Here is a 14,220-nt window from a genome sequence, read left to right on the forward strand (position 1 = left end):
GAATGCAAAATACTTGGTTTTTCTTCGTGTGTCATTTCAAAAATTATCTCGATAGGCGACATTACAGTAGCCTTCCTATTTCATGTGTGTCCACGCAACTATTGATGTCTCTTTGAAGCTAGTTTTCCTGGACGACTAGCGGACGTTATCAGTCCTTCCTGCCATAACATTTCTACAGTACGTTTTATGCATCGAGTACATTGCCTCTGCATGAATGCATCAAAACATAGTGCAACGATTCACACACACAGTTCTCACCACCGACCGCAAGTGACTGCCTAATACCTGTAATTATGGTTAAATAAAGCTTCTGGGTTTACCTTATTGATACACGGGAGAGTTTAAGCCCACTGTGAATATTTTTGTTGCTGTTGCTGTTTGTTTGTTTGTTTGTATGCGTTTTTTTTTGCCTTGTTTTGTTTGGTTTGGTTTTTGTGCCCACTGATTTTTCTGATCAGATCAGGTCAGGTCAGATTGGTCAGATCGTTTGTCCTTACTTCATACTTGGCTGGCTCTTGCTTTTAATCAGTGAAGATCATTTGCTTTCCTCTAAGGTTATAGAGTAAACCCGAACAACAGCCCATTTTACAACTGTGTGCTTAATTAGCAGCCTTGTGAGTAGAATAAGGCTGGAGTTGGCTTTGTTTTGATACAACCCTCAGTGTTTTCCACATGAAAAACATGCTGTTCTTATGTCAAGTAATTTGTATCAAAACAAATTAAACTCCAGCCTCACTTCCACTCAAGTCACCAAGCACCCATCTGTATAATGGGCTATTTAAAGCCGGTCATTGTTTACTTACATAAGCACAGTCATGACAATAGACATGAAAAATACACTGCTTTCAAGAATAAAGAGCTTCTTAGAGACTAACTTACACTGTAGCAGGCTTTCAAAACTAGCCATCAAGAAGTACCTCCCTTGTAGATGTCCGTGTTGGTTCCAAGACACGTATTACTTTCATTGTAGCACGTCATCGAGACCACTCATTGGACAACTGTTTACCAAGGAAAGGGATTCTGCACTGATAGGAAATGTACTGAACAAATGGTATGTTATGTGGTGCTGTGCAGCGTTCTGTTGTGCTGCGTTTCGTTTTGTTGTATTGCATTGTAGTGATCATGGACAATTATTGAAATGTTTCTTTCTGTGTTATACCCGTATTGGATTTTCAGGCACATATATATTTGTGTCTCGTCGTTGTGTTGTGTTAGATTGTGATGTTTTGTTCTCTTTTGTTTGGTAATGGTAGTGCCAAACATGGTAATGTATTTATATAGCACGCATATCACCGTCTTCGGGCAGTTTATAGTTCTTCTGTGGGGTGACATCGGTCGTCAGCATGTAAAAGCACCCACCCACCCAACCCACACATAAATGTAAAGGAAAAATGAAATCTGATCGAGATAGAGGCAGACCACCACCCCCCCCCCCCCCCCCGGACTACGTCCTCTACTCTTTTCGAACAGTGTGTGGGCTCTTTAACGTCCCACAGATTATTAGGAACAAGTGTTGTGAGACGGGACCAATGGTTTATCGTCCTTATCCGAGAAGACTAGAAAGTCTATCAGTTTGAAGATGTCATTACAAAGGCAACTTTATTTACAGACCCTGAATGGTGGTCCGGCCGCGGTTTAAACCACAGGGTAGTCCAGTGCTCTCACAATTGAGCTTACCACTCGGCTGTTATGGATTTTTTTCCCTAAGCCCTCGCTATAAAACTGTAAGACTCGAGAGTAAAAATAAATAGGTAAAACGTGAACATTAAAATTGTAAATCTTAGAAGTGAAGACGCAGAAGGAGCGAGAGCGAACTGCATGGACTTAGAGACACGTGCGGGCCCCCCACTCCCATAACCGCTCCCCCAGTGACAAGAAGGATAGAAAACAAACGTATAAGCATTGTATACATTTCAAAATGATAAAGGGACGGAAGAGGAAAATGCGTTATTCCAGGTAACAGATGCAGTCACAGTATATTGACCAGGTAAAGGTCATCTATCTACTGCAATGGTGCACCCTCCAGCGGCGCTATCGGAATTTATGGCTAAAGTAATCAAATATGTACAATCTTTTATTTGTCGACACTCCAGGTAGACGAGAGAAAGGCATTGGCTCAGAGAGCGTTGGCAATGATTCGTCAAGTAAACGGAAGCGCTTTTTCCAGATTATCAATCATACTTCAGTAAGTGCTGTTTAATTTGCATCAGAAGTGTACTTTAAATTGGGAGTAATATATATCGGTAATCGCATAAGCGTGAACACAAAACAATGGGCAATGAACGTTATGGTGGAAAAGTGAAAGCGATTTAAATAGTACACCAGTAGTGATGTTATTAGGAGTAAGAAGATTAAACGATAAATGAAAAAATTTGTGTATTAAATAATAAAACCTAACAGCACTTAAAAACAATGTAATGTATGGGGGTTGATTGCACAGACTGGAAGTTAAAGTCAGAGCTTCTTAAATGATTAGGTTTACCGGTGCTGCAGCAGGAACACAATCAATTCCCAATACAAATTAGTATAATCAGCGCACTATAAAGAACCTTTGTTATTGTTAAAAATTACGTACAAGTAATTATGTCTTTCCAAGACGATCAGTTTTCACGTTGCTGCTTATCCGTCAGTTTTGGTTCTCCGTCTAGGCAGTTTGATTTTAATTTCAGTGGCATTCAGTTACTACCTTAGAATGGTCTGAGGGAAAAAGGACATTGGCTATAATTAATTATTTCCACTGGTTTGTCGTGTCAGGCGTGGTACAACTTTGAAGCTTTGATTTCTCAATTCAACTTAGCTGCTATGTGTCTTTTTTAGTTTTATATTTTATGTATCGTTTTGTATCTGGATGCCCGGGACACCTGGAGACGATGTTTTGATCATAGTGACTAAATCATTGATTAGCTTTTCCTAAATAACCTATCTAAAACGTAATAACTCATGGTAGTGTATCAAGCATTGTAAATACTTAACTGCACGATAAATCGAATTATCTGATATCTGTCACGTGATGGTGTCAATTTTGTACACATGACTTCTGACAGAGGATGCGTGCACACTCCATGCACTGTCAAAAAAAGTCCTTGGGTAAAAACCTTAACTTAATACAACATTAACCTAGTATGAAAAATTGTATCGGGATACATTTGATGAAAACGTAAATGATATAAAAACAAGTGAGAGGTTTTACTTGTATCTTCAGAAAATGCAACGATCGAGAGAATTTTCAAAAAGCTTCATTGAAAGAGTACGCGATCACTGCAAACTACTTACAGCTAGCCCTGGCGGATCTAAATATTGCACCACTGATTCAAAATGAAGAAGATTCAACTCAAATACCGTCCTACGACGTCAACATCACAGCTGTGAACAAAACAGGGGTAGAGCGCGCAAACATTGTAAGTTTGTGTTTTGTTTGTTAGTTGTTTTTTGTACGTTTCTTAATTTTTCTGCATGTACTAGGGGGAGCTGTGTAACACATGATAACTAACCAGGCCCGAGTGCAGCAATTGGCTTATTACATCAAAGACAAAATTAATAGAAAACAGAACAAGAAAACAAATACTGATCACATGACTAGACAAAAGGGGGTCAAAACCTGGCGATAACTTGCAGCGTTTCACAGCAAAGCTGAATGTCATTAAACTGACATTGCTCCGGGAGAAATGAACGAGCGCAGCTTTTGAAGATTTTCATTACTTTTTCAATCTATGAGCCAGCGTGTAAAACTATTAAACTACTAAGGTACAAAAAAAAATTTCGATTCGGATGTCAGTAACATTGTAAGAATTTCCCGTTGGGTCAATTTCGCTGCGAAGCAATCCTTTTTACGCCTTTCAGTTGTCCATTTTTCAGTGACATAAATCGTGAAGTTCAAAAAAAATGTTCACGGGCCGAGAAGGTTTACAACTCTGTTCGCTCATCACGGTTACTGTAGCGCATTGAATGGCTCAAAACGTGCAATAGAAGAGATACCATCAGCTTAAGTTACCCCTTAATGTGTTTACAATATCAACTATCAATTGTGAATCTAATTAAGCAGTTCTTGCCATGTTTGGTGAAACCAGGTTGTACGCTGAAGAGAATGAAGACCTTGAAAAAACGTACGAAATTCGACTGAGAATATCTGTGGTGCTAAAGCCCACAGAATCCAGCAGTAATGACTTCAAGACAACTTTTTAAGTACTCTTGTTTTACGATTTTACCATAATGGATACTTAACTTTCTAGCTTGAACATGCTTTTATGGCTAATAATTCACTATATGTTTTACTGTAAAACAATGTAGTGTAAAACCAAGAAGGTCAATGATAGGTTAAACACATTAACTCAGTTAAGTAAGACTCGAGGAAAAACCCACTACGACGTAAATGTGCACGCTAAAGATGCAAGAAATTATGCACTGTAAGGGCGCGCAACGCAATTCGATGCAATCACCTTCAAAGAGTAAAGTTACTCTTCTAAGGAAAAAAAATAAACAGCACGATGCAGAGACCATCATCATGATAAGCTACTGAGGCAAACGAAACTCCATCCCATATTTCCCCATGTGGTCCTCACTGTGAGTTCTGAAAACACAACAGAAATTTGGGAATAAACCAAGACCAAAGTTTGATCAAAATAACAATATTTTTTTGTTTGAAATAAATAGATAAAAGTACCGGTCGGTGCAAATGTTACCTCTGTAGGTTTGGAACTATCAACTGTTTAGATATACCCTTCGCCATAGGCGTCTTTTTTCCTTCCAAGCTTCCTTCGTGTCAACTGATACTATTGCAACTACCTATTACCCTTTACCCGCCACCCATTGGATGGCTACTGACCTTGTCCTCATTGTGTATTTGGGTTTGGGTCAATACGAAAGGGGTATATGTGGCAAGTAACTCGTGTGACTGTTATACTTTTTCTTCTTTAATTTAGTCAAATGAGGAAATAAAGAAAACTTTGGAGGAGAACGGATGTAAAGGGATCAAGTTTGACAAGGTATTATGAAAACATTGGCAAAATAATCCTGAATCCAGACTTTCCTTAGTGTTTCTTGGAAACTGCCATATTGGAGGGCAAGGTTGGCGCAGTGGTGAAAGTGTTCGCCTGCAGAAGAACTGATTTGTCATATGTGTGCTGTGATTGTTGTTGGTTCTCGTCGCTGCCCCAAGCCGGTATAAAGGTTATTTATATGAATCGGCTGCTAACTTTCAGGCTTACCGACCTGTTAGCAGGGGAATAAGTTAGCCTGTTGCATCAGAAACTCTCTTAGGTTTCTTTAAATAATTTTTTTACATGTTAAACTAATTTTCAGTGTTATTCTATAGATCTGTTATTGTATGTTAAGCTTAACCTATTGTGAGCATACATCTTAGCTTTAAAAATTGTGGTTATACTTGTTAGCATTTTAAAGCACTGTAAAAGGCGCGATAAAAAGAGGGATTTAAATTCTTCAATCGCTATTAATAATTCAATTGCAAAAAGCTGAAATGAGTTTCCGTAAAGTCCTTTTCAAAGCTTTTATTTTTAGGCTTGTCGTGCCTATTATTATTGATTTTGTTGTATTTTGTCAACAGAAGGGAAACCTTTTCGTCACAAATCCTGACGTAACAGCTGTCGTCCTCAAACACGAAAAAATTCAGGCGAAAATGGAGAATGTCCTTCTTTGCATCTCTGTGGGAGCCGTCATCCTTTACTTCATTGTATTACTAGTGCTGAGGTAGAGGTTAAGAGAACAAGCAAAAACATATATATTATTGATGCTAGGGTGCACGTAAAAGAATTGCTTCATTTCCATTCGACGAGGTTAACGCTCTGCTATCGCTAAAACAGAAAAACACATAAGGAGGGTATTTTCCAGGCTGTTTTTTCCCCAGCATTTTGGAAAAATTTACTGGAAAAAGGAAATTTGAAGAGTATATATTCCAGAAAGGGTGAAGTTGCCTCGTTATTATTTCTTTAACGTTGATCTTGTTTCCGTTATTTTTTGTTGTTTTTGTGAATCCCTGATTAGGTCGATAAGCTCGAATGATGTAGGGAACTTTTTCAAGAGGTAGCCATGAAAGGAATTTGTCCTTTACAATGGTGAAATTAGCCTTGTTTTGTTTGAACTTGTAACTGGTTAAATTAATTTGAGCATCTAAGACCGTCTAATCCCTTTTTTAAACGTATCATTTTAAGACATCATAGTTTGTGTAAACAGAAACAAGTTTGACTGACTGAGCGAACGATTGTTCTTTGCAGGATTAAGAAGTCAGAAAGGATTTTTGTTCACATAAATCCACTCTTAACGCTAGGCCTTGGAAATCTGGTGCATGTTTTGGATAAAACATTGTTCACCAATAGAGTGGAACTCCCTGTAAGTAGCAAATTATGGATCTGTTTGCCGTATCTTAATTAACAAACTTTGTCGTATTAGCAAAATAAATCACTTAGCTCCATCATGGTGACGAAGTTGCAAGGAGGTATGTGGTTAGCGATGGAACTTCAACGATGTTCGATCGGTCTTTTGCTCAAACCTTTTAAAAGAGAGGGTGGTCTCTAGGTGGTGTAATGTCATTCCAAGACAGGAAGCTGTATCTTAATGTATAAATGTATAAATAAACTCCAATCCTGGACAAGGAGTTTAGGGGAGGTACAAATGAAACCAAGTATAGAATGGACCCAGTAAGGCCACTGTACCGAACGGCATCGAATATTCCTAAAGTAATTGCCACAAGAGCTGCGGCAACAAACACTTTCAGTCTGTGCGTTGGGGTTCTAATACTCTAAGGGTGTTGATTCTCCTTGTTCAGTGCTTCACGCTGTATTAACAGGAGTTGACAGCCACACTTTTCGGGGCACTTACGGCCGTTGAGGATAAGACAGATCCGTGGTGACCCACTAACTAACCCACATTCGGGGAAGTACGTCCAATTCTGGTCACTTCAAGTCACCAAAATAAACTTAAGTAAAGCAAAGTTCTCTGATCAACTGATTAATTTGCTTATAAAAATTGCATCATACCAGGCACAGCGTATACAAACCAGATATCTAACTCAAAGAACATAGCGTCAGACTTTTTCAGACGCGAACTGAGGTGTTTAATACACTCTTTCAAGAGTTTTTATATCTCTTATCAAACAACGGAAAAGTAAAAATAGAATACACGTAACTCAAACCTCTCTCTTAATACTATCTCCTCTGTTTAAACTTGGTGAATTACAAATAAGAATGAGAATTATCAAGCAATGTCGCATCTCGTCTTTTTCAGGCTCTATGTTCCGTTGTGGCAGTCACTCAGCACTATCTGCGCACAGCATTGTTTTCGTGGATGCTAGTGGAGGGAATCAACCTCTACATCAAGATTGTGAAAGTATTCTCAGTAAAGAAACAATATTTGGCTTACACGGTTATAGGATGGGGTAAGTTTAAGTACCAGATGAAAGTGTATAGAGTAATCATTTAAGCGTGGTTTTCACTGGCGACAAAATCACCCGCGCAAGCGTGTATAAGCAGAAGCACCAAAACAAACACAGCGCATTCATAAATATGGCTTTTGATCGAACGTTTGTGTGTCTCTGCAACTAAAAGGAGCTAAGGGAAACCTAGCATACATTTCTTTTCCTCTTGTCTAAAGCTGGGGTAGTTTGATGAACGTGACCATGGGGCAATTTTCACGGTAGTGAAGTTTCAAAAATTAAATCTTTAACGGCTTCCAAATTAGCAAGAAATATAAGTCTCGGATGATGTTCTCGGATGGTGTTGGTTCTTGTCAACTCCCTCTTGTTTTTTGTAACATGCCTGAAAAAGTATCCCAAAACACTGCTGTGTTATGTTTCCCCATTGTAGGGCAAGCACACGATAAAACAATTTGATTTGAGTGCTTGTGTTAATGCCAATCCCGTTTTAACGGAGAAATAAGGGTACTTGCGTCGACAAAGGAAATGGGCCTTGCATAAACATTACATATACATTTGTTTTAACTCAGGAATACCAGCGGTCATTGGCGGAGTAGTGGCGGCCATAAGGTCTTGCTTCCTTTGATAAATCCTCGTCGCTTAATACAGCTTTTACTAAATGTTGACTTTGTTTTTAACTCAGGAACGCCAGCAGTCATCGTGGGACTCGTAGCTGCCATAAGGCCTTCTTCCTACGATATGGGAGCTCCTTTGATGGAGGAAGTCATTTGTGGATCAGTAAAACTAACTTCCGAGCTGGAAAGAACCAGGTGCTTTGTCTCTGCATTTTTTATACCCTTGTAGTACCATTTCGATTGATGCCAGTCAATGTATATATCAGCCGTCATTTCGCCCATTTTCCGACTATATTAACTACAGTAATCAAACGCTCAGTTTAAAATGCACCCTGAACATAACGGTGATAGCCAATGCAATATCTTCTGCCGAATGGTGGCAGCAACATGATTTTTTTTTCTGACCGCATATTCTTGAAGCTCTTTATTACCTTAACGTATTATTCATCTGATCACGTACCATTTCACTTTATGAAAAGAAATCTCCATTCTTAAATTGGCAATTTGCCAGTGGATTTTAGTTTTATGAATAAAATAAGCACTCCTGATCAAGATTAAACTTGTTTAGCCCTCTAACGTTTGAAATTAACTTCCTCATTTTTTTAAAATGGACTTGAGAATAATGAAAACTTGAAATTGATTTCTTTTCCGATATAATGGAGGATCATTCGAAACGTGAAGAGCATCATATGTTTAATCTACTTCTGAAAAGTGTTTTTAATTTAATGTTCGTAACTCATAAATCCATTGGCAATTTACCCATTATCGTTTACTCAGGAGTGACAAGAATTGTCAAGTAAAAAATAGACATTTTAAGATGTTTAGGACGATAGGACATTTGCATTTGTGAAATTTCTTTTTAGCCGCATTCCTGTTACCAGCTATATCACTACTTAATGGTTTTTCCTAGTAAACACATTTAATCCAATCCGTAAATTTATAAAAAGGCAACATGCTATTGCATCATTCCATTCTTCCATCCCTTATCATCCATATTAAGTGATACAAAATGCACCTCCTTTGATACCCTTGGCAATCTTTTTGTTTTCGGAGTACAGATGCTGGTTCAATGGTAGCTTATGGATCTACAAAGGACCTGTCCTGTTTTTCCTTCTGGTATGCGTTCACGTTTGGTTACTGAGATTTCGGATTTGACATAGCTTCGATACATAATTTATATACTGAATGTTCCTTGCTATTTCAATGTGTGACCCGATTTCCTTCACGATGGTGGATTTATTCTTTGGGCAATCTGATTGGCTACCTATGAGGGTCAATAATATTAGGACAGGAGAGATCGGGGATGGACATTTAAGGTGATTCCATTGGACTGCATTCGTTTCCTTCTTGCGAATCGGTCGAAAAATTAAGGTCGCTTTCTCCTAAATGAACTCGGTAACGGCTATTTTTATTTCATTGTTTTGGAAGAGACGTGTAATATTCTCATGAAACCGCTACTAATAAGAAAAGGAATAATGACAATGACAATACATACACACATACATACATACATACTTTATAGAGATGAAAGTGAAGATGAAAATAACAAATATAATAATAATATATATTAGCAAAGAACCGCCGCCAGAATATGTTTTCAGTTATCTTAGTGGGAGCATGCAGTTGCCCAAATTACCACATTATTTTCACCAGTTTCTTTCTTCGACAACTTTAATCCATTTTGCAGTAACGCTTTTGTGTCATTACAAGATGTAATTGCGGGAAAAAATATCCTGGAGCTAATGGGTGTTCCTCTCACTCAAGGCTACGTTTTCTAAATCTACAATAGCCCTGAAGCGTGAACCAAAAAATACGACTCCCTCTTCTCATTTTAGTTTCTTGATGTGCTAGATATAAACAACTGTGCAACATTTAAATGGAATGCCCTTAATTGTTATAAAAATTTTACATCATATTTGTTACCTTTAATTTGATCTTTTAATTTCTTGATTTTTTTTTGTATCTCTCAGGTCAACGCTGTACTGTTCGCCATTCTTTTGCGGGTCATCTTTGGAAAGCTGAGAGAGAAGTATAGTCAAGAGAACATTAAACGTGCAAGGTGCATGTTAATTTTCTGCATGAGACAATCTCGCTCTTAGTTCACTTTTTTTTTCACATTGATTTTATGCGCGTTCTTTACCAGCTCATATATCCCAGTCGGGGAGAGGGAAAATGATAACACAATAAGATAATGTTCCTTTCCTTACAGACGAGGCATCCGAAGCATTATGACCTTGCTTCCCTTGTTGGGTGTCACGTACTTGGTTGGATTTTTCATCGAATTTCACACAGCTCTGGCATATTTGTATATTTTGCTCAACTCCACACAGGTGTGATATGTTTTCATTATCCTTACCTCGTTAGGTTTTTATTTCTAAGGTGGCTTTCCCCGATTTTTCAAGGGCACACCATCCTCAATTGAAACGTCTGATACTTCGCATTCAGAAATAGTTTGGTCACAATATTTCACTTATTTATTTTAAGTTGGTTGAGCTGTTCAAAAGCGCAGGTTTGTTGGACATGATGGACATCAGTCTTACCATAGCAACACAATGATGATATTCGTTCCATCATGATCTAGTCTCGACTTTTTTGGAAGAATGTTTGGTGTTCTTTTTTAAGAGCTACGCTTTCAGAAGCTTTACATTTGTTTAGGTTCTTGGTCAAATATTTCCGCAGTTTGCACCAAAGTACAGCCAAATCTCCGTGACAGTGCCCATTTAATTTTGGCTAACATTGAGGTGACATTTTGTTAATCGGAAATTCGACCAAGATGACGGATCCAATATGACGTCCAAAACTTAATTACATGACGTCATCAACACCTTATCTCGTAAAGGACACAATTGTCTCTCTGTTGGAAACGAAACGGGCCAAAAATCCAACGGGTTCGAACCACCCAACCGCTGTTTTACCACTGTAGCCTAGGGGGCTGCGGATTTGCAAATGATAGGAACCCATGACGAAGAGCCTATTCCTTGAGTAAGCCCTTTCACGAGTATAACTGCTTTTCCCCAAAATAAGGTCAGATGACGTATGACAATTTTGATTTCACTGCTCTTCCTTCTTTAAGTATTTGAGCAATGGGCGTTCCAAAGGTCCCTTGAGACCAGTTCTAAAAATAAATCTACTCTACTCGGGCGAGCTAAAGTAACGGCGACAACAACAATGCATTAACAAATCTCTTTTTCTTTCTCTCGTTTACAGGGAATAGTTTTCGCTATTTTCCATTGCTTTTTAGACGAGGAGGTATTTGAAGAATAATTGTTATCAATGGTTTTACATTTGTTTGCTACTTCAGAGAACTGGTTAGGGTTAATTAATTTAGCAGACGTTATCCACGTTCAAAATCAATCTGCCAACGTTGATCATGGTACAAGCAATTGCAATGCAATCTCATAAACATTTTATTTAACAGGGTCAAAAGTCAGAAGTATACCTCTTACGCCTAAATAACCTAAGTTTTCAGAATAATAATGAACATTTATTCCCCGACATAAGATCGCTCGTGAGGTCATATCCAACGAAGGTTGCAGTACCGAGTTAGCTACGAGCCAAGTAAACTCGATTGGATAAAATAATTGTTTTATTATAAAGACAACTCTTGTATCATGAGAATGTTAGTAACATAAAAAAATAACTTCCAAGAATGATTTGTCACCATCTTTCGCAAGCGACTTTTCTATCTGTGGAATGTTAGCTGGTAGCCAAATAGTAAGCGTCCAATGAGAGCGTGCGATTTAGTGATATCCAATGCCTGTCTTACTGTCGGGGTGGGGTGCAAAAAGACACTTCATTAACCCAATTTCTATTAACAATCGTTAAAACTAATGTCTCTGTCCAGTATCTAGTCTTTATTCGATTTTTCAAGACCAAATAGGAAGAACATTATAGTGTGTAAACAATGTAGACATGAGTATACACCTCTAACATGATGGCGTCATTTGATTACAACTTTCAGAATTCATTTCGTTTTCCTTTTCGAATTTTGTAATCCCAGTGGAAAGCAAAGAAAAAATAGCTCTAGTTAGCATGAGAAAACAAAACACTGAAGGATTGCGGGATTTGTAGTCAAATGACGCCATGGTGAAAATGTCTTATTATCTCAATTTATTTTTGTATTTCGTTTTAATTCGCCGAAGTGTAAGATTTAATGACGGTGTTTGGAGGCATAGTCATGAATCACACGCTCTTTCCCAAAATAGCATAGAAAATGTAAATTTAAAAACTACAATGTTTGAGAATAATAATTTTTTGACTGCATTTACAACGGCAAGAGTGAAGTCTCTTTCAAATTTATGCTATTCTTGTAAATCACGATTTTCCTCTTTTCATGTCCCGTAAGGTCTGTGAAGGCTTGAAGAAGTTAAAAGCAAAGTACCAGATGAAACCAAGTACAAGCAATTCATCAACCGGCAATAAAAAGGCTACGGGTATTACGAATCTGGCCATGCTCCAAACACCACCAGGTAACTTCTCTCTATCAGGGCTTAAGATTTAACGCTCGTTAAGATTTTTATGCACCATTGTACGACTGGACTCTTGTTGGTGGCTAAGAACTTATTTGCAATCCCTGAACCTTTGCCAAAAATAACAACGTTGACTTCATATCTCAGCCATTATGATCTGGATTGTCCCGTTTTAGATCACTGATGTCTCCCGCATAACAACGAAATCGTTTTCTGTTGCAATTAATCTGATTGTTAATCTAATTATAAACTTCAACGTGTATGAAAAAAAAAAGAATGCACAGTTGATGAATAGGGACGTATGTACATTCAAGAATAAACTTAAGAAAACTGAATTATTATATGAACACCAATGAAATATCAGGTGAGTTTTCGCACGAGTTATCTTCACACGTGAAAAGATCACCGTTGCTATGGTTGCACAATAAATCGCGCCACTGGCGGCTTTGACGTCTAAAAATGTTGTTGCTTATAGCTGGTTGTTTTCCAAAATCTAAAATTCTATGGACCGTTAGTCGCTGCGCTCACTCTTGAAATACTTTTCAACGCTCGAAGAGAAATTCCGTATCTCCGCGCGGTGTGTAATATCCTCTATATAATGTGTGTTGCTTAGGTTTATAAAATACCGTTAAGTTCCTCAATAGTGGTTCGTTTGAGTCAAATTAAATGGAATATGGATATATATTACGGTTGAAGTTATGTTCTTTCTCTTTACCCAGTTGGATCACATTCCAGGAATGGAGCATTGGATCTTCCTTCACGTAAAGACGATGAACCTTGCGATACCAGAATGTGACTGGGATCACAAGCAACGCTCAAAAATTACTTTGATTGATAAAAACTCTACTTCGGTGATGTAATGCTAAATAGCGTGTAATTTATCGTTTCACTAACTAACTGATAAACAAATCGAGAGAACTCTTAACTAATTTCAGAATCTTTCTTCACTTACTCAGTGGAGACCCACCTTATTTAAACCTCACACAGACAATGTCTTCCGGTCTGCACCTACTTCCTGCACGTGCTACAGCCAATCACGAGCTCACCGTGAAAATTTAGTCACGAAAACTCGTGTTTTCCGTCAATCTCACGGCGAAGATTGCATTCGCTTCCTCCCCAATGCTGGGCATCTCTCTTTCTTATAGAAATTCTTACTGATGTGCAATCACATTGTCATCGTGTTACTTATGTTCAAGAGATCATTTAACCCGGAAGTATTCTGATGGCGCGTTAATTTCACCGAAGAGCCTCCGAAATTAAGGAACATTTATACTCATCAGGAAGAATAGTTGCCTTGTCTAAGTCTTCTAGAACAAGTATAACTTGTCATATAATATTCGTAGTTAGTTGTATTAAGAAAAATGGTGCTCGTGTACAAGTCAATCGAGAAACAAGTTACTTCTTTTCTTAATAGGGCAATTGCTGCTTAATTATGACACCACTAGCAAGAAGCGGAGTAGCACCTGTAATGATCGAGGCCTACAATGTCATCAGGAAGCATTGATTATAGTAGCTTTTCTGATGATGCTTTTAATGGCATTAAGGCCGTATGCTTCGATATTCAGTATAATGACTCCCGGTCATTTGCAGTTATTTGACCACTAAGTTCTGGATATTCTCCTGAGATTAAGGTAAGGGATACAAGTATTACAAGAGTCTACTCTGCTTGATCGCTTGGTGTATATATAGATGGAAGACTATCATGGCCCACACATTATTCACTTGTTACCAAAGTTCATCGGGGGCATCAGGT

The 14,220-nt window shown here is 38.1% G+C and overlaps 1 protein-coding gene across 1 annotated transcript in view; it reads left to right on the plus strand.

The window, feature by feature from the left end:
* Positions 1–13,951, plus strand: part of LOC146457531 (uncharacterized) — a 34,933-nt gene extending 20,982 nt beyond the window's left edge. Inside the window, exons 21-34 of the mRNA XM_085091864.1 lie at positions 971–1,090; positions 2,094–2,185; positions 3,203–3,398; positions 4,920–4,982; positions 5,561–5,703; positions 6,228–6,342; positions 7,237–7,387; positions 8,067–8,193; positions 9,057–9,114; positions 9,969–10,057; positions 10,208–10,328; positions 11,206–11,247; positions 12,344–12,467; positions 13,187–13,951. Of these exons, the coding sequence (XP_084947990.1) occupies positions 971–1,090; positions 2,094–2,185; positions 3,203–3,398; positions 4,920–4,982; positions 5,561–5,703; positions 6,228–6,342; positions 7,237–7,387; positions 8,067–8,193; positions 9,057–9,114; positions 9,969–10,057; positions 10,208–10,328; positions 11,206–11,247; positions 12,344–12,467; positions 13,187–13,263 (1,518 nt within the window). The 3' untranslated portion in view covers positions 13,264–13,951. The remainder of the gene's footprint in view (positions 1–970; positions 1,091–2,093; positions 2,186–3,202; positions 3,399–4,919; positions 4,983–5,560; positions 5,704–6,227; positions 6,343–7,236; positions 7,388–8,066; positions 8,194–9,056; positions 9,115–9,968; positions 10,058–10,207; positions 10,329–11,205; positions 11,248–12,343; positions 12,468–13,186) is intronic.
* Positions 13,952–14,220: the final 269 nt, after the last annotated feature.

The sequence above is a fragment of the Pavona decussata genome, unplaced genomic scaffold (genome assembly GCF_977016875.1).
Source record: "Pavona decussata unplaced genomic scaffold, jaPavDecu1.1 SCAFFOLD_241, whole genome shotgun sequence".
In the NCBI taxonomy this organism is placed as follows: domain Eukaryota; kingdom Metazoa; phylum Cnidaria; class Anthozoa; order Scleractinia; family Agariciidae; genus Pavona; species Pavona decussata.